This window comes from Bufo bufo, chromosome 8, assembly GCF_905171765.1.
Source record: "Bufo bufo chromosome 8, aBufBuf1.1, whole genome shotgun sequence".
In the NCBI taxonomy this organism is placed as follows: Eukaryota; Metazoa; Chordata; class Amphibia; order Anura; family Bufonidae; genus Bufo; species Bufo bufo.
The window spans coordinates 194751729-194771451 of record NC_053396.1 but is presented as its reverse complement, the minus strand read 5'-3'; the positions used below and the strand labels follow the sequence as shown (position 1 = coordinate 194771451).

General features: G+C 44.1%; 1 protein-coding gene across 1 annotated transcript; it reads left to right on the top strand.

The window, feature by feature from the left end:
- The first annotated feature begins 18404 nt into the window (after positions 1-18404).
- On the top strand, positions 18405-19502 carry LOC120978150 (3-galactosyl-N-acetylglucosaminide 4-alpha-L-fucosyltransferase FUT3-like). The gene has a single exon (XM_040406377.1). It carries the CDS (start codon positions 18405-18407, stop codon positions 19500-19502), a length of 1098 nt encoding a protein of 365 aa, XP_040262311.1.
- Positions 19503-19723: the final 221 nt, after the last annotated feature.

Here is a 19723-nt window from a genome sequence, read left to right as displayed (position 1 = left end):
TCTTGTCGCCATATCCGAGTGTCACATACAGAAGGGGACAAAACCTCAGGGACAAGCTTGTTCATAGCTTTCTTCCTAAAAGAGAGACAACAAATAAAAATTGGTTAAAATCCAGCATTATAGGTTCCTTCCCGTGTGGCAACTGCACCTTTTGCAAATATGTACCTAGAGTGAAGAGATTCAGAAATCCTACAGATGGACGTGAATATACTGTATAATAAGAGAATTTTTCAATTGCCGCGGCATTATTTATGTCTCATCATGCAACTGTCCAAAATTATATGTGGGTAAAACCACTCAGGAATTAAGACGGAGGATATCAGGCCACATCAGCGCCATAAATACAGAAAAAGACACTTTGCTCTGTAGGCATATCACATATGCCCACGGGGGGAATCTTGAAGTCCTAAAATTTTGGGGACTGGTTAAGAATATGTTGGGACCAAGAAGTGGCAATTTAGATCAGAAGCTTCTGCAGGAAGAGGTCAAATGGATACATAGATTACAGACCTTGAGTCCAAAGGGCCTCAATGAAGGCTTTTCCTATACGGCCTTCATTTAACATAATATAAAAGAAAGCATATAAATGACAGATTGTTACAAAACTAGACAAGAAGGGACGTAAATAGACCCTCTTATATTGGCGAAGGCAGTACTTCCCATCCGGCACATTATGAATTTAATAATAGTGCATGTATACTCGCTGTGTACTGTTGAGTGCCTGCAGATTTTACAGACTCTAAAACCTATTCCCTATTAAGTATAATGGTCCTTAAAAGTAGCGTAATCAATCACTAGTCACCTTCTAATATAACTAATCAACTTAAATATCCATCGGGCAAATAATGTATATCCCATAGACGTACTGATAAATGGCAATAATAAGTGATATAGAATCAGGAGGATCGCTGTAAGATATATTTGGTGATCCAAATGACAATAGAATTCACAGTAGCCCCTGCTTTTTGATATGTTCTGACAGAGGATTGATATATATCAATCTATTTGATACTAAATAAAAGTACTGCGGTGCCTGGAGAATGATTCTGTATATTACCATCAGTGATTCAGTCCTGCCTGATGGATTGGCAGAGCGACCGGCATGAATTAGTTAATGGACAGTGAATGACTGGGAGTTACGTCACTGGAATGGGAGGAAACAATAACACCCGACCTACCTGTGACGGACCAAGGAGCTATGAGCGCAGAGTATAGACGTAAGATGACGCGCTCTCATCTAATAGGATCGGAAGCATGTCAGAAGAGGGTAGCAGAGCACTCAGTGGTCACAGCTATGAGATGGGTGTGACTCAGTGCTACACCAATACAGGTCACTGCGCCTATACCCCACTTTCCCTGACGAAGCCACACAAGTGGCGAAACATGTCGGGAGGGGTGTATTAGTTTAGCGCTTCATGTTATTAGACAGAGGTCAGTGAGAGCAATCAGTAGCATAAGGAGTGGCACGATCAGGCCATAGGCAGCACTTATTGTGGAGGGAAGCAAAATAGTATATTTCACACCGAGCAAATATCAATCCTCACAGAGGACAGAACTAGTAGGAGCTAGTAGGAGACCAACGCACCCACCTGTGCTATTTATCAGCTGACAGAGTACTAGAGCCTGAGGCGATATTGAATTGTTGCCAAAGTTGGAACATAAAACTCCCAAGCAGATACAATGAATGCTCTGATAAGCTGATACACTTGGTGGATGTGTGGTAAGGATAGAGCCCTGCAATTAATGAATAATTAAACAGCTAATAGATACAAAAAAAAATATAAAAAATATAAACAAAAGTAATAATAACAAAAATAAATAAAAAATATAAAATAAAAGAAACATATTAGGGGATTGATATTGCCCCTCGGAGTGACACAATGACACACTCACAAGCCTCCTGGTCTGAGCATGCCCAAAGTATGCACCTGATAGGCATTGATATATCACATGAGGGCTATACTGGATAAGCCCTGTGAGTTGCTACTAGCAACCAGTAGTAGATAACAGCCCAATTTAACACCTCACTGGACCCTGATAATTTTAATAATGAGTTTCTTTGTTTAGTGAACTTTTTAAATGAACAAAATAAAGATATAATTTTACTACTAGTTAGAGACCCCTAATGGGATTGTTGGTCTAACAGATCGTTTTTGGAATTGCATATTATATCCCGAGGGTCTCTAAAGGGACTTAGATTTATAGACGTAGCTCTTGACACCCTCGTGACAGTACCCCCCTTTTAACGAGGGGCCTCCAGACACTCAGGACTAGGTCTCTCAGGATGAGAGGCATGAAAAGCCCGAACTAACCTGTCGGCGTTTACCTCTGACGCTAGAACCCACATTCTTTCCTCAGTACCGTTACCCCTCCAATGCACCAGATATTGAAGAGAGCGGCGGACCCGACGAGAATCAACAATTTTGGATATTTGAAACTCTAGATTACCATCAACAATAACAGGAGGGTGACAGCGGTGACGGTTCTAGAAGTGGAACATACTTTTTGAGTAATGACTTATGGAAGACGTTATGGATTTTAAAAGTTTGAGGTAGCTCCATCAAAAAGCCACGGGGTTAATGATGGCTACTATTTTGTAAGGACCAATGAACCTAGGACCCAGTTTCCAAGAGGGAACCTTTAACTTAATATTCCTAGTACAGTCCCTGACAAAAGTCTTGTTGCTTCTCTATTTTGTAAAAACTCCTGCTATTAGGGTCCATTCACATGTCCGTTGTTTCTTTCCTGATCTGTTGCGTTTTTTGCGGAACAGATCTGGACCAGATCTGGACCCATTCATTTTCAATGGGTCCTGAAAAAAAATTAGACATTGAGCCGATTTTTTTCAGGACCCATTGAAAATGAATGGGTCCAGAACTTTACTGCAAATCCAAAAATATGTCAGCAAATTAAGTAGTGGTGCTGTGAGATCCAAATTTTATATCTTGTATGACTTTCATGAGCTTGAAGGACAGCATCCATGCGGTTTGGCAAGGATTCATACAATTTATTGATGAAGTCATCAGGAATAGCAAAGAAAACAGTCTTGCATGCCTCCCAGAGTTCATCAATATTCTTTGGTTTCGTCTTCCATGCTTCCTCTTTCATCCTACACCACATATGCTCAATGATGTTCATGTCTGGTGACTGGGCTGGCCAATCCTGGAGCATCTTGATCTTCTTCGCCTTAAGGAACTTTGATGTGGAGATGAAAGTATGCGATGGAGCACCATCCTGCTGCAGAATTTGGCCTTTTTTATGGTTGGGAATATAAGAGGTAGCTAAGATTTCTTGGTATTTTAGACTATTGATGTTGCCTTCCACCCTGCAGATCCCTCGCACACACCCACACTGGATGTAACCCCAGACCATGATTTTGCCTCCACCAAACTTCACTGTTTTCTGGGTAAATCTCGGCTCCATGCGGGTTCCAGTAGGTCTCCTGCAATATTTGCGGCAACTGTGGTGTAATTCAACAGAAGATTCATCTGAAAAATCCACCTTCTGCCACTTTTCCAGCGTCTATCCTTTTATCAGGCTGTGTCCCTTGGCAAATGCCACAAGGTTTTTCAATTGTCTTTTGTTTAGTGCTGGCTTATGGGCACTGATTCGACCATGGAGGCCATTTCGAGACAGAATCCGACAAACTGTTCTGGTTGATACAGGGACTTCAGGTGACCAGGTCTCGTGGAGCTCTGCTGCAGTGGAAAATGTGCTGGCCTTGGATTTTCGAGCCAACAAACGGTCCTCTTGAGCATTTGTCTTGCGGGGTCGGCCTGACCTGGCCTTGTCCAAAATGTCTCCAGTCTCTTCTGATCTTTTTTTTATCCTCTGAACTTGACGCTGAGACACATTGAAGGTGTCTGCCACATCAGCAGTGGATCTGGTCTTCAGCCTCTTGATAATCAACACTTTAGTCTCTGGGTGAATCTTAGGCATGTTTGCAGAGGTCTAGTTGCAGTTGATATGAAGGTCTAGTGTACTGGGGTTCTTTTTATACACACCTGAGACCTAATTGATCCATTATTAGTCACAGGTGAAGCTCATATGACAAGGCGACAACACTTATGTCTTGGCAAAAATTGACTCAATGGCAAGCTGTGAATATTAGAATACTTTTTGTCAGTTTCGTTTTGCACTGAAACATTATTACAAAAGCTGTTGGGATTAAAATGACCCATTTCTTGTAACAAAATCTTGATTCGAAATATATTTTAGGGGCACTTCAGGTCAATTTGCACACAAGCGACAAGACTTTTGTCAGGGACTGTAGATAACCACACATAGTCATTCACTCCTAGGTCCGGACCTGGCGACCGTTTCTTATCAGCCATGCATTTACAGTACAGACCAAAAGTTTGGACACACCTTCTCATTCAAAGAGTTTTATTTATTTTCATGACTATGAAGGCATCAAAACTATGAATTAACACATGTGGAATTATATACATAACAAACAAGTGTGAAACAACAGAAAATATGTCATATTTTAGGTTCTTTAAAGTAGCCACCTTTTGCTTTGATTAATGCTTTGCACACTCTTGGAATTCTCTTGATGAGCTTCAAGAGGTAGTCCTCTGAAATGGTCTTCCAACAGTCTTGAAGGAGTTCCCAGAGATGCTTAGCACTTGTTGGCCCTTTTGCCTTCACTCTGCGGTCCAGCTCACCCCAAACCATCTCGATTGGGTTCAGGTCCGGTGACTGTGGAGGCCAGGTCATCTGGCGCAGCACCCCATCACTCTCCTTCATGGTCAAATAGCCCTTACTTTCAAAGTTTTCCCAATTTTTCGGCTGACTGACTTACCTTCATTTCTTAAAGTAATGATGGCCATTCGTTTTTCTTTACTTAGCTGCTTTTTTCTTGCCATAATACAAATTCTAACAGTCTATTCTGTAGGACTATCAGCTGTGTATCCACCTGACTTCTCCTCAACGCCACTGATGGTCCCAACCCCATTTATAAGGCAAGAAATCCCACTTATTAAACCTGACAGGGCACACCTGTGAAGTGAAAACCATTTCAGGGGACTACCTCTTGAAGCTCATCAAGAGAATGCCAAGAGTGTGCAAAGCAATAATCAAAGCAAAAGGTGGCTACTTTGAAGAACCTAGAATATGACACATTTTCAGTTGTTTCACACTTGTTTGTTATGTATATAATTCCACATGTGTTAATTCATAGTTTTGATGCCTTTAGTGTGAATCTACAATTTTCATAGTCATGAAAATAAAGAAAACTCTTTGAATGAGAAGGTGTGTCCAAACTTTTGGTCTGTACTGTATATTTACCTCCCATATTTTTCAAGTTAGCTTGCCCTTTCTGCCATACAGATGAAAGAGATGATGAAAACCGTTTCTCTTCGGGAACGCCAGAAGACCCCCCCTCTTTGAAAGTACAGAATTGGGGATGAAAACCATATGCACCAAGAAATGGTGACTTGCCAGTGGATTCCTGACGGTGATTATTTATAGCAAACTCGGCTAACGGTAAATATGATGACCACACCTCTTGGTTTTCAGACACAAAACACCTTAGGTATGTCTCAAGGTTTTGGTTGGTGCGCTCAATCTGTCCATTCGACTGAGGATGGAAAGCTGAGGAAAAGGACAAATGTACCCCCAAACGGGAACAAAAAGATTTCCAAAACTTAGAAATAAACTGGGTTTCCCGATCAGAAACAACATCGGAAGGGACCCCGTGAAGCTTCACGATTTCACTGATGAATACCTGAGCAACAGTCTTAGCATTAGGTAGTGTGGGTAACGCAATAAAGTGTACCATTTTTCTAAACCTGTCCACTACTACCAAGATAACAGTTTTACCCGCAGACAAAGGTAAGTCAGTGATGAAATCCATTGACAGATTGGTCCATGGCCTATTGGGAATGACAAATGGCAATAAAGACCCTGCAGGACGTGTATGAGAGACTTTAGCGCGTGCACAAGTATAACAAGTAGACACAAAATCCATTACATCCTGACGCAACCTTGGCCACCAAAAACAATAGCTCCAAGGTTGCTTTACTACCCGGGTGCCCAGCAAGTGCCGAATTATGATGTTCCTTTAATAATTCGAGACGCAGGTTTAACTGTACAAACAATTTCTCTGAGAGACAAGAGACCGGGGCGTCCCCCTGGGGCACTAACACCTTTCCCTCCAGAACCGAGTGTACAACAGAGACAACTACTCCTCTTTGTAGAATGGGTACCGGATCACCCACATTACCCCCACCAGGGAAAGTACGATATAATGCGTCTGCCTTGGTATTTTTTGCCCCAGGACGATAGGTGATGAAAAAGTTAAACCTGGTAAAAAATAGAGACCACCTAGCTTGTCTAGGGGTGAGACGCTTAGCTGATTTGAGGTACAGAAGGTTTTTGTGGTCCGTAATCACAGTGACGGGGTGAATTGCCCCCTCTAAAAAGTGACGCCATTCTTCAAACGCTAGTTTAATAGCTAATAGTTCCCTATTGCCAATATCATAGTTCTTCTCCGCTGCAGATAGTTTTTTTTAGAAATGAAAGCGCAAGGACGCCATTTGCCAGGAGACGGACCCTGAGACAGTACAGCCCCAACTACCACCTCTGACGCATCTACTTCAACAATAAAAGGCTGGGAGACATCAGGTTGGATTAGTACCAGTGCCAAGGTAAACCTCTCTTTTAGAGAGGAAAATACCATTTTGGTTGCGTCAGACCATATAGAAAAATCAGTCCCCTTCCTAGTCATGTCAGTAAGGGGTTTGACAATCACAGAATAGTGAAAGTTTTTGCGAAACCCAAAAACCGTTGTAGTGCTTTAGGGTTTTCAGGAAGATCCCAATTTAGAATTGCCTGGACTTTCTTAGCATCCATACGGAAACCTGAAGCAGATAATAGATATCCCAGCAACTGTATTTCCTGAACGGCGAAAACACACTTCTCAATTTTCGCATATAATTTATTCATCCGTAGGACCTGCAGTACCTGTCTGACATGTACCTCGTGTGTCTTCAGATCAGAAGAGTAAATCAAAATATCATCTAGGTATATCACCACAAACCTGCCGATAAGATGAATTATAGCACACTTTCTGTAAATCCAATAAACTTAATTTCACTTCTCAAATATCACTGTGTGTGTCTCCTATATGATATATTTTACTGACATTTTTTACTTTAACAGCCAACGATTTATACAGGAAAATCATGACGATTAACAAGGTTGCCCAAACTTTCGCATCCCACTGTATCAGCCTTAGACAACATCGATCCGGGTCCTAACTGCATGATAATGGCAATGGCCTGGTCAATAGAAGAATACCTCATGCCCACTTCCTCTGAAGGAATGAGGGAGTTAAGACTAGGGACATGGGAACCATGTGGGGCTGACAGGTCGATGATAAGTCTCTCCTTCTTGCTAAATTTACCCGTGACCACCCCAACGGGACTAACTCTCCACCGCTGGAAGGGGGGCACTTTGAAAGGACCGATCAAGAAACCCTTACCCAACTCGGACTCTATTAGTTTGTCTACAGAATCAGGATTCCTCTCGGCAGACTGAAGGTTCTTGCACTCATACGTGTATTCTGGTGTCGTGATTAACCCTGTATGAAAGCCCCCTGCAGAATCCTGAAATCAGAAACTGCACGAACCCTGGATTATGATGACCTTGCAAATATCCCCGTAAACAATCGGTATTGACCACACTCATGTAGGCTTTAACTGATTTTAATGAGCATGCGACTCTGGGATGGGCCCTAAAGCAATTGGTACAGATGTGCAGCAGACGGCATTGACCAAAATTACAAGATGCGTAATTATGATTATTACAAATCTGGGCACTACCCGACTGTACAATGGACCGGCCTAACTTGTCAACTGAACTAGGTGCCCTTAAGACATCAAGTGGCCCGGCCGACGAACCGGAAGGGTAGGACGGCGTACTGGCGGCTGATTTGTGGCATCACTCAGTAGAGTGGAAGATGGACTGACAAGCGGAACAGGAGGGAGCTTTCAGACCCGCAAAATGCCTGCAAAACAATTTTGTGTCTAAGTTGGACCAATCTGTAACAAATTGAAACTGCGTTAGAGCTGCCGCTGCTTTGGCTGCAAAAGAACAATGGTAATCATAAAACAAACACCCTCCGTACTTAAATCCCAACTCTGTAACTCTAAAAAGGTACAGATCGAGTTCCTCCCTCCTGTCAGGCCTAACAGAACATATTACATCTCTGAAAAGGCTGAATGCCATGACAAATTCTGAGATGGTCAACTTGCGGTTAAGCCTGTGGTCACGGCATCTCAGCACCACCGAGACTTCCCCGCAAGCAATAACTTTATTGTCGGACAAATCCCTGGAGGCTATCAGTAAAGAAGCGAGGTTAACATCCCTACCCTCTAAGATATCTTTCCTGTTATTGGCCGGAACAAAATGAGCAGGAGACACATTGGGAACGGCCAGGGTAGTACGAGTTTCCCCCGCAGCGGAGGTGGCGGCAACGGGTACATCAGGGGGAGAAACAGGAATGACCGAGCCGTGAGACTCGACTGACTCCAACCTCGCTTGCATTGAAGTGACAGCTGACGTTAGGCTGTTCAGCATGACATGTAACTGAGCGAGCAATGTTTGCACCGTGGTCATGGGGAGATCATCTTGACTCGGCACCACAGAGTCTTTCCACAGCCGATATAATTCCGCCTTCCTGGCGGAAGCCGGGAAAGGGATACCCCTCTTCGTAAGTTCCGACATAAGCCTAGGGATAGTCCATGCTCGCAGGGACGGTATACTGCCCCCTTCGGACATTCCTGCCACATTCTCGTCCATAGACGCCTCAACGATGTCCGATGCGTGTGACATCACAGCTGTGGAAACAGTAACGTAAATTGACCGGCTAAACTGGACGACCACCAGCATCAGTGAACCTGCTTTTTTTTTCTTTCTTTTTCTCAATAGTGCATGGAAAAGTGCCCCACCCCCGTGTAGCTCTGCACACTAACAACAGGAGGACCATGAAGGAGTGGCCAGGAACCGACACCCAGAAAGTAACACACAGAGGAAATATGATGCACTTGCCCGCTCAGAAAATCTACGGACTGACCACCGCGGAAAGCTTGTAAAGCAGCACAACCTGGACGTGAGACACAACCCCGCTAGTGAGTGCTCTCCTCCCCCCTACCCAACATGTACCCCTACTACCTTGCCGACAAGCCACAATTCAGGATGTAATCAAGACAAGATTAGGACCTAGAAGCAAAACAATTAAAGCATCAACCATGGATTGTGCACGCGTTGTAAGGAACCATACGAATAAGAAAGATATGAATGATGGAACATGAGCTGGCAACCTTATGTATGGCCGGCAGAAGGAAGCTAGCCACCGGCCAACATTTACTACCCTTTACCGAGCCTGGTGTTATCGTCACGGATCCCTGCCTATATACACGGCACGGCGGCCCGTGCCAGACTTTAATGAAGGTGAGGAGCAGGGCCACGGCGTCCCCCGCACCCTTCCATGATAACCGCGCGGGGAGCAGCGTAGCTCCCTGGCACAGTGAACCGGGGCAGGGGGAGCCCTTTCTACACCGTGGCCCCCGCCCCTCACCAACATAGCCCGTGTGCCACGTGGGGAGCTCCTGCGGCTCCCTGGCAGAGCGCCCCGCCCCCCAGCGGTTAATGAACGTTGCTGCGTGGGGGGCCGCACAGCTCCCTGGCAGAGTGCCCAGTGCGGGGGTGCCCCCCTTCGCCTAAGGGGCCGACCCACCGCCGGCTGGGCACGCCTACCACGTGGGGAGCAGCGCAGCCCCCTGGCTCTGAGAACCGGTGTAGGGGGGGCCCCTAACTCCTCATGGGCCCCGCCCCCCGCCGATACCTGAACGATGCCGCGTGGGGCGCCGCATGGCTCTCTGGCATTTAGACCGGGGAAAGGGGGAGCCCTCCTTCTATCATGGGCCCCGACCCCCGCCGGCTCAAGTCGTTGCCGCGTGGAGAGCCGAGCGGCACCCTGGCACAATGCTCCGGTGCGCCCCCCCTTGCCTAGGGGGCCGACCCCGCCGGCCGGACAGAAATTCTGCATGCTGCCGAAGCAGCTTCTTACCCCCGCCTGATGACTGAACCTCCAGGTACGATCGCGCTTGCTCCAAACTCTGCGATGTCGTACAAGGTGGGAGGGGCGCTGGCCGTTGAAGTAGGCAGCAAAGCCCCTCCCACAAATACAGGCCAATGAATCGGCCTTACACATGTGTAAAGTGAAGCATAGCTGTGCTGTCTTAGAGCTGATCAGCCTGGGCAAGAGCAGCCACGCAGCTGTTCAGTTGCTAAAGTCAATGAAGCAGCAAAGATCCTGCTGGCTATCTCCTCGCCAACTCCAACTGGACAAGATGGTCAGCAACAATGGCAGCAACATTGTTGCTGCACTTCTTTTGGGGAAATTATCTATGCTCTCTGAATGATGCACGAGATAAATGTAATAGTGTAAAAAAATTTGAAAAATTACAGTGACTTGCAGAGGGTGCTGGCCATGTCCAGGAGACTGCCCTTTCATTTCAGCCATTCTTATGTGGCAAGGACATGCAGAGACAGAACAGTCTGCCATTGCATTGCTTATTCTGCGACATCCCAACTCACTGGAATTCCACCATACATATGCTGGAGTGCTTGTATAAGCAGCGTAATTCGGTGAATGATTTCATCATACACTAGACCACCTCAGCAGGGACCATGTGATGTTTTGAAGTCCGGTAATAGCAGCTCAAAAATGCATTTTGCATAATCAGGCCACCAGATTTATCAGTAGGGACGAATGCGGCATCAACAACGTCAGCCCCCCTGATAGTTATATGAGAGCTGATGCAACAAGGGATGACGGAAGAAGATCAGCTTCCACATTTTGCTGCCCACCCTGTAGCTGTTGGTGTCCCACACGGACAAAGAGGTTGAAGTGGAGGAGGAGGAGTTACCACTGGAGGTGGCGGAATCGGTGGTGCAGGGGGAGGTCTATGATGATGATGATGACACTGGGCATGATGACCAATTATCACAGTGGGGGCAGAGCCAGAAATTACTGGGTCCTTGGGCACACTAGTGAGCATGGTAAACTTTATGCTTACTTAAGTACTGACAGGCGTATAGTTAGCATCAAGCAATCTGATGACTACTGGATAGCCAGGGGCGGATTAAGTGCATGATAGGTCCGGGGCTGTCTACCCAACTTGGGACCCCCCCCCCCCCCCTCCATTTTATTTATTTATTTATTTATTTATTTATTTTTTTGTATGAAGAGGCTGCGGTGCTTCATGGGCACCACAGTCTCTTCTTAGGCCATATGACATCTTCAGACTAAAAAAAAATACCCAAAATTGGGTCCTAAACTGAAAAATTTGGTCGCCAAATTTAAAATACATATAATTGTAATAAAAAAGACATGGAGGAGAATACAGCACCACATACCTCTTACATCCAGTGACATCTCCTATCATGTAGACCTTCTCTTTCCTCTTCTCCTCCATTTGACCCAGACCACCATGGCAAATTCTTTCAGCCGCATCTCGTCTCTACAGTTTGTAACACAGACATGTTAGATTTCTCAATTTTTCCATCAACCTCCTCATCCTGGTGTCCCCACAGTGTCATCCTGCCACCCCCAATACTGTGCCCGTTGTGCTTCCCAATGCCCCAGGAACTATACTGCTGAAAAAATAGTGACCCTAATAGACATTATTGGGGTAATTCATCAAACTGGTGTAAAGTAGAACTGATTCACAGATAATGGGTCGCACTACTGTATGGAAAAAACCGGATGGGTGCTCACAGCCCGCAGATTCACCCAATCTAACAAGCAAAAAATTATACAAAAGAAAAGGGCTGGGCACTCACTATATCTAGTAGCCGTGGTGCTTTATTAATTAAAATCAATTATTATAATATAATTAAAAACACATATTCTAACACACATTCATACACATCAATAATAGTATCTAAAATATAAATATAATCACTGTAACACAATGGTAAAAGGACCTATTTGATATATATAAGAGTCAGATATGATCAATAATTCACATATGACCAATAGTCCGCATATATGGAGGACGAAAACAGTCCAAAACTATCCGAATGTTCAGTCCAATATCAGAAGTCCAATTAATTACTGAAGTCCTCTATAAAAGGAGAGACATTAGGGAGGGGAGGTCAACCACTGAGGAAGGGGCCACTAAGAGCCCCGAAACGCGTCTGGTACTGGACCCCCCGACTGGACCTAAGGACCACCAACCTTTGCAGCTTCGCCCCTTCTTGGAGAAAATAAATTGAAGGTGGAACGCATATCTGCAGAGCTGTGGAATACAAAGATACTACTGGCGCCAGTAAGTGAGGAACTTTGATTGTTCAATTGAAAAACAGCTTGTTGAAAACTCTCTGTGAAACCTACTAGGAGTTATCAAAGACTATTCCATTGTGAAGTTGTGGCTCACACGTACAAGCGGAGATCATACCCTGACTATTACGCGGGACGCCGCGGATTGCTGATCTGAGCCGCCTAAGTACATTTATTATGTGAGTAGACTATAATACAACTGACACATTATCCATTTGGAAATTAACGCTGTTACTTTGAACTGTGCGAATATTTGAATTCAGGACTATTCGTCTCTGAAAAAGATCTCAGGATATCGGATCAACTATTTCATCCGTCCTTTTTGTATATGGCACACTTCTGATATTGGACTGAACATTCGGATAGTTTTGGACTGTTTTCGTCCTCCATATATGCGGACTATTGGTCATATGTGAATTACTGATCATATCTGACTCTTATATATATCAAATAGGTCCTTTTACCATTGTGTTACAGTGATTATATTTATATTTTAGATACTATTATTGATGTGTATGAATGTGTGTTAGAATATGTGTTTTTAATTATATTATAGTAAAGTAGAACTGGATTTCCAAAAGAGCTGTCAAATATGAAAGGTGGAATCTGATTGGCTGCTATGGGCAACTAAGCCAGTTCTGCGTTACACCAGTTTGATAAATTACCCCAAATGTTTCTATAGTGTCCACAGCAGCTATAATGTCCCCAGGAGTGCCCCCAGTAATAATAACACCCTACATTGTGCTCCAGGTAATAATCGCTGTATAGTGTCCCCAGAAATAATAGAATTGCCCCTACAGTGCCTCCCCAATAGCAACACCCCCATATAGTAATTTCCACCACACTGCCCCCACATAGCAATCCCCCCATAGTAATTTGCCCCCACACAGTAATTTCCCCCAAACTGCCCCATATAGTAGTTTGCCCCCACACAGTAATTTGCCCCCACATAGTAATTTGTGCTCACATAGTAATTTGTCCCCACATAGTAATTTGTCCTCACATAGTAATTTGTCCCCCCATAGAAATTACCCCACACTGTCCCCACATGGCAATTTCCCCACACTGCCCCCACATAGTAATTTGCCCCCACATAGTAATTTGTCCTCACATAGTAATTTGTCCTCACATAGTAATTTGTCCCCACATAGTAATTTTTCCCCACATAGAAATTACCCCACACTGTCCCCACATGGCAATTTCTCCCACACAATAGTTTCCCCCACACTGCCCCATATAGAAATTTGCCCCCACATAGTAGTCCCTCCCATAATAATTTGCCCCCACACTGCCCCCACATAGCAATTTCCCCCCACACTGCCCCATCTAGTAATTTGCCCCCACATAGTAGTCCCTCTCATAATAATTTGCCCCCACATAGTAATTTGCCCCCACATAGTATTCCCTCCCATAATAATTTGGCCCCATACAGCCCCCACATTCTTCCCCCCCCCGTGTACTCGATTTATCTTCCCTAATATGTCCTCCTGTGTGTCCCCCAAAGTAGGCACATGAAATAAAAATAAAAACAATGAACAAAAAATGAAAAGATAAATACTCACCTATGTCCAGGGCCAAGTGCTTGCTCGCAGAGGAAGGCGGGTGAAGTCAGGCGCGTCACAGTGCTGCGTCCCGGCACAGGCGCTGGATGACGTCATCACGCACGCCTGCGCCGGGATTTCACTACCGCATAGGCCTCAAGCCTACAAGGCCTGAAGCCTATGGTGGTGATCGGCGACGGGACAGGGAGCTATGCGCTCCCGTGCCCCGCTGCAGTATGTGGGCGTTCGGGTCAGCGTTGGGCCCCCCAGCGGTGCTGGGCCCGGGGCTGACGACCTGAACGTCCCTATTGTAATCCGCCACTGTGGATAGCCATGCTTATAGACCCTCTCTATCAAAGGAAAATGGGGGAATGTTTTCCTGCTGCCCTGTTGCTGTATTAACAGGATACATTGTAAGCAGCTTGCCGCATCTTTTTGGCGAGTAGATGACTTGCGCCCACAGTTCTGACAAAGACGCCCCATTCTGCACCTGCAGAGTCACCCCCCACTGTATCTGCTATTACAAGTAGCAGAAGCCATAGAGCCAGTTTAGTCTCATTAACATGATAGAGCATTACTTTCAAGTGTGGTTCCAGCCTCAAGTGTGTCATCTCAGAGAAGGTTTTAGCACGGCAGGGGGCATCATGACACCCAAATGGACAAATTTGTCTACAAAATATTACGTTTGTCAAAATGAATGACGCAAAAGACAGTTAGACCCAACACTTCCAAATTATGTATAAAGAGAGTTCAGGTGCACGCTACTATGACTTCAATGCAAAAGCAAACAAGGACTACAAGTAGCAGCAAGCTGTTTATGTACAAAAACACATACAAACATTGAAAACAAGAATAAATGTAAAATGTATTACTGGTATGTGGCGAAACCAACCTCGCCACTGGGTGCTGGAGAAGCCTGGTTGCCAGCCTCTTGCCCCAGGATTATGGGCCCTCTCATCAGCCCATGCTAAACTTAAACCCCATGGCGATTTGACTGTGTTTGTGGCATCTGAGCGCTGTTTGGATATATTGAGCGGTCAGATCCAAGCCATCTGGGAATATGTTAAATGTCTATATTTACTGTAATGGTTGGGACATTGTATATTTGAATAGTGTGTATTGGCGATTTCTCTTTGTCCTGAGAGATAATTGAATTACTCCTCGGTTGTCTCCAGTACAGAAGACATTGTTTACAACTATGTATTCTCCTGCCTGTGATAATTACATCAACTCATTGTGTAAGGTAATTGTATCACAGGCAGAGGGGAGGATTTTGTATTGGAGTGTTTAAACTGTAAAGCTGTAAAGGATTGGCTGCTAGGTCATGTCCTCAGTTCCCAACCAGGTCCACAGGGGTGGTAACCTTGTTGGAAAATGTGTATACAGTCATGTGAAAAAATTAGGACACCCTTTGAAAGCATGTGGTTTTTTGTAACATTTTTATTAAATGGTTATTTCATCTCCGTTTCAACAATACAGAGAGATTAAAGTAATCCGACTAAACAAAGAAAACTGAAGAAAAGTCTTTTCAAGATCTTCTGTAAATGTCATTCTACAAAAATGCCTATTCTAACTGAGGAAAAAGATAGGACACCCTTGCCCCTAATAGCGAGTGTTACCTCCTTTGGCTGAAATAACTGCAGTGAGACGGTTCTTGTAGCCATCTACCAGTCTTCGACATCGGTCTGAGGAAATTTTACCCCACTCCTCAATGCAGAACTTTTTCAGCTGTGAGATGTTTGAGGGGTTTCTTGCACGTACAGCCCTTTTCAAGTCACCCCACAGCATCTCAATGGGATTCAAATCTGGACTTTGACTTGGCCATTCCAGGACTCTCCATTTCTTCTTTTTCAGCCAATCTTTGGTTGATTTACTAGTATGTTTTGGGTCATTGTCATGTTGCATGGTCCAGTTCCGCTTCAGCTTTAATTTTCTAACTGATGGTCTCACATGTTCTTCAAGCACCTTCTGATACACAGTAGAATTCATCGTGGATTCTATGATGGTGAGCTGACCAGGTCCTGCTGCAGCAAAGCAGCCCCAAACCATGACACTTCCACCTCCATGCTTCACAGTTGGTATGAGGTTCTTTTCTTGGAATGCTGTGTTTGGTTTACGCCAAACATGTCCTCTGCTGTTGTGTCCAAATAATTCAATTTTGGACTCATCTGTCCAAAGAACATTATTCCAGAAGTCCTGGTCTTTGTCAACTTTATCTCTGGCAAATGACAGTCTGGCCTCGATGTTTCTCTTGGAAAGCAAAGGTTTCCTCCTTGCACACCTCCCATGCAAGTTAAACTTGTACAGTCTCTTTCTGATTGTAGAGGCATGTACTTCTACATCAACAGTAGCCAGAGCCTGCTGTAGTTCTCGAGATGACACTTTAGGGTTTTTGGAGACCTCTTTTAGCATCTTGCGGTCTGCTCTTGGGGTGAACTTGCTGGGGCGACCAGTCCTGGGCATGTTGGCAGTTGTTTTGAAAGCCCTCCACTTGTAGACTATCTTCCGGACAGTGGAATGGCTGATTTCAAAATCTTTTGAGATCTTTTTAAATCCCTTCCCAGACTCATAGGCTGCTACAATCTTTTTTCTGAAGTCCTCTGACAGCTCTTTTGCTCTCACCATGGTGCTCACTCTCACTTCAACAGTCAGGAGCACACCAAACTAAATGTCTGAGGTTTAAATAGGGCAAGCCTCATTCAACATGCAGAGTAACAATCTACTAATTATGTGCACCTGGTGTGATATACCTGTGTGAGATCTGAGCCAATTTAAGAGGGAATACATGTGAGGGTGTCCTATCTTTTTCCTCAGTTAGAATAGGCATTTTTGTAGAATGACATTTACAGAAGATCTTGAAAAGACTTTTCTTCAGTTTTCTTTGTTTAGTTGGATTACTTTAATCTCTCTGTATTGTTGAAACGGAGATGAAATAACCATTTATTAAAAATGTTACAAAAAACCACATGCTTTCAAAGGGTGTCCTAATTTTTTCACATGACTGTAAGTCAATGCTTGTGTGTTCAATAAAGAGTTCCTGTTTTACCCTTCATCATGTTGAGGCTGGTGTTTGGGTAACTGATCGACACTGGGGATTGCTATACGCTGAAGATTTGCTATACTCCCCTTGCTATAACTACTAGCTCTTGTAAGAGCTGTTCCTGCTCTCTGGATTTAGGAGAGATTCACCCACTGGAGCCTGGAGCCTTGTCGTAGGTCCAGGGTGGGTAGGAGACGGCGAGACCTCAACCAAGCTTCGGCGGTTTGTGGGGTCTGTCTTGGTTATGGTGTCAAGTGGAGTGCTTGGAGTCCTTGGGAAGCGCTAGGAGCAACTATCGACGGAGGTACCCGGTCGGGGTGCCAGGAGATCCGTTACAGTATACTTAGTATATGAAAAGTAGAAGCTCTTTGCGCATATTTTTGATCAAGAATATGTCTGGCCCATCTACCAGTGACAAGATGGCTTCTAACAGACCGGACCTACACTAACAGTTTTGCCTCTCTTCAGCTTTTAGCCTACAAAATTAAGGGCAATGTAGAAGCCAGCTTAGTAATACTCTGATTAAAAGCACCAGGGAGATGGGCGGGAGTGCATGATCTAAATAGGGGACCCTCTTCCCCATGTACTTTGGGCAGGAAGACTGAAATAGTGTCTGGAACTGGCCTAGTTTGCTGCACTGTCTTGTCCAACCTCCAGTGTCATCTCAAAGAGGGTTTTAGCCAGCAGGGGGCATTGTGACACCCAAACTGACAAATTTGGCCTGTGTACAAAATATAACGTTTGTGAAAATGAATGAAGCATGCATATGTGAGAATTTTCACACACACATCCAGCTGAGGCTGATAAATAGATCTGCCATTGCGGACGGTGGCAATTTATCACTAGCCCCATCATGCCACTGTCTGCCTGCCTACCATCAAGTTCTGTTTTGTATGGCTGATGTTGCTGCCACCTGCCGCCACTACTACTACTACTACTCCTAAACAGCTGCACACACATCTACTTAGTACTGCCTTGTCAATTCTATGCTGTGCTGCTACTGCATGCTGCGACTATTGCCGCCACATGCCGCAATTACCCCTACACCCCTTAGACCAGGGTTTCTCAACTCTGGTCCTTGAGCCCCACCTACCAGTCAGGATATGAGAATATCCCACAGAATGAATACCTGTGGTAAATCCTGATGCATGGACACTAATTATAGCACCTGCTCAATTCTCAGAAAATCCTGAAAACATGACTGGTAGGTGGGTCCCGAGGACAGGAGTTGAGAAACCCTGCCTTAGACCTTACCCTTTCCACATCCACACTGTGCTGTTGCTGCTTCCAAAAAAGGGGGCATTTTTAAAATCTTGTTCAACAAGCCACTCTTTCTTCTGACTAAACCATTTGTGTACATAAATATGGTCCTCCAGAACCAATGTCAACTTTAGTCATTGTATACATCTCTTTATTTGCCTTTATATCTAGTTGTCTAATACTGAAATTCTTCATTTATTACAGGCTCAAGATGATTTTTTCTTCAATTAACCATAGACTACAAATACTTGCCCTGTTACTTACTGTGTTCCTCCTATCCCTTACTTGGAGGCATGTAGACCTCACCTTAGGAAGATCCAAATGTTTTCAAGGGTTAAGTCAAAAACAAGAGATTAATAACACGACAACACTGAAAAATACTGTTCTCCCACTGAAAGAAGAAAGGGAAATCATCATCCTGATCTGGAAGTATCCTTGGATATATACATTTCCATTAGATAAGTGCCATGAATTCGGCATAATTGGCTGCAAGTTGTCAGCAGATAGAAGTCTGTATAGTGTTGCTGATGTTGTTTTCATACGTCATGCAGATATTATGTATGACAAAAAGCAATTGCCCCAAGGGCCAAGACCTCATTTTCAGAGTTGGATATGGTATAATATGGAGCCACCATTAATTGCTAAAAACTTGAATTTTTTGGACAACCTCTTCAACATGACAATGACATTCCGTCTTGACTCACATATTTTCAATCCATATGGCAAAATCGAAGCAATAAAGGAACATCAAAACTTCACCATTCCGCCAAAATCCAAGCTGGTCTCTTGGGTTGTCAGTAAATGGTACACTGGTGCCCCCCGCATTGCTTATTATGAGGAGCTAAAGAAACACATCACAATTGATGTTTATGGAGCAAAACACAAAAAATTGGGAAGGAGAAAAGATGAATTACTTGCAATCATAACTGAGTACAAGTTCTACTTGGCCTTTGAAAATTCAATCCACAAGGATTATATCACCGAGAAGTTGTGGTCCAATGCTTTTGAATCATGGGCGGTTCCAGTTGTTTTGGGAACATCTCGGAAGAACTATGAACTTTTTGTTCCTGGAGATGCCTTCATTCATGTTGATGATTTCCCAAGTCCAAAGGAATTGGCCGCCTATCTTCTAGAGTTGGACAAGGATGATGAGAAATATGAAAAGTATTTCAACTGGAGACATAAATATCGTGTACAGTTAAATCGAGGACATCAATATAGGTTCTGTCAAATGTGTACATTCATGAGAGACAATCAAGTCTACCAGTCCATTCCCAGTATAAAGAAATGGTTTCTCAATGATATGTAAAATTTCCTTCTAATTCTCTAAGTAACCATCCAGGCAAAACTATTACATATGTGATGCGTAATGCAGGACCAGCAGGGGTGGAGCATGACATAAAGTTTTTTAAAAAGGGGGTCTTGCCCTTACATAGTATGGTTGAAAAAATATGTAAGTCCATGAAATTCCATGAAAGGATGGGTGAGGATGTGAATTTAGGTAAGGGGTGAGAACCAGACTTCTACAAA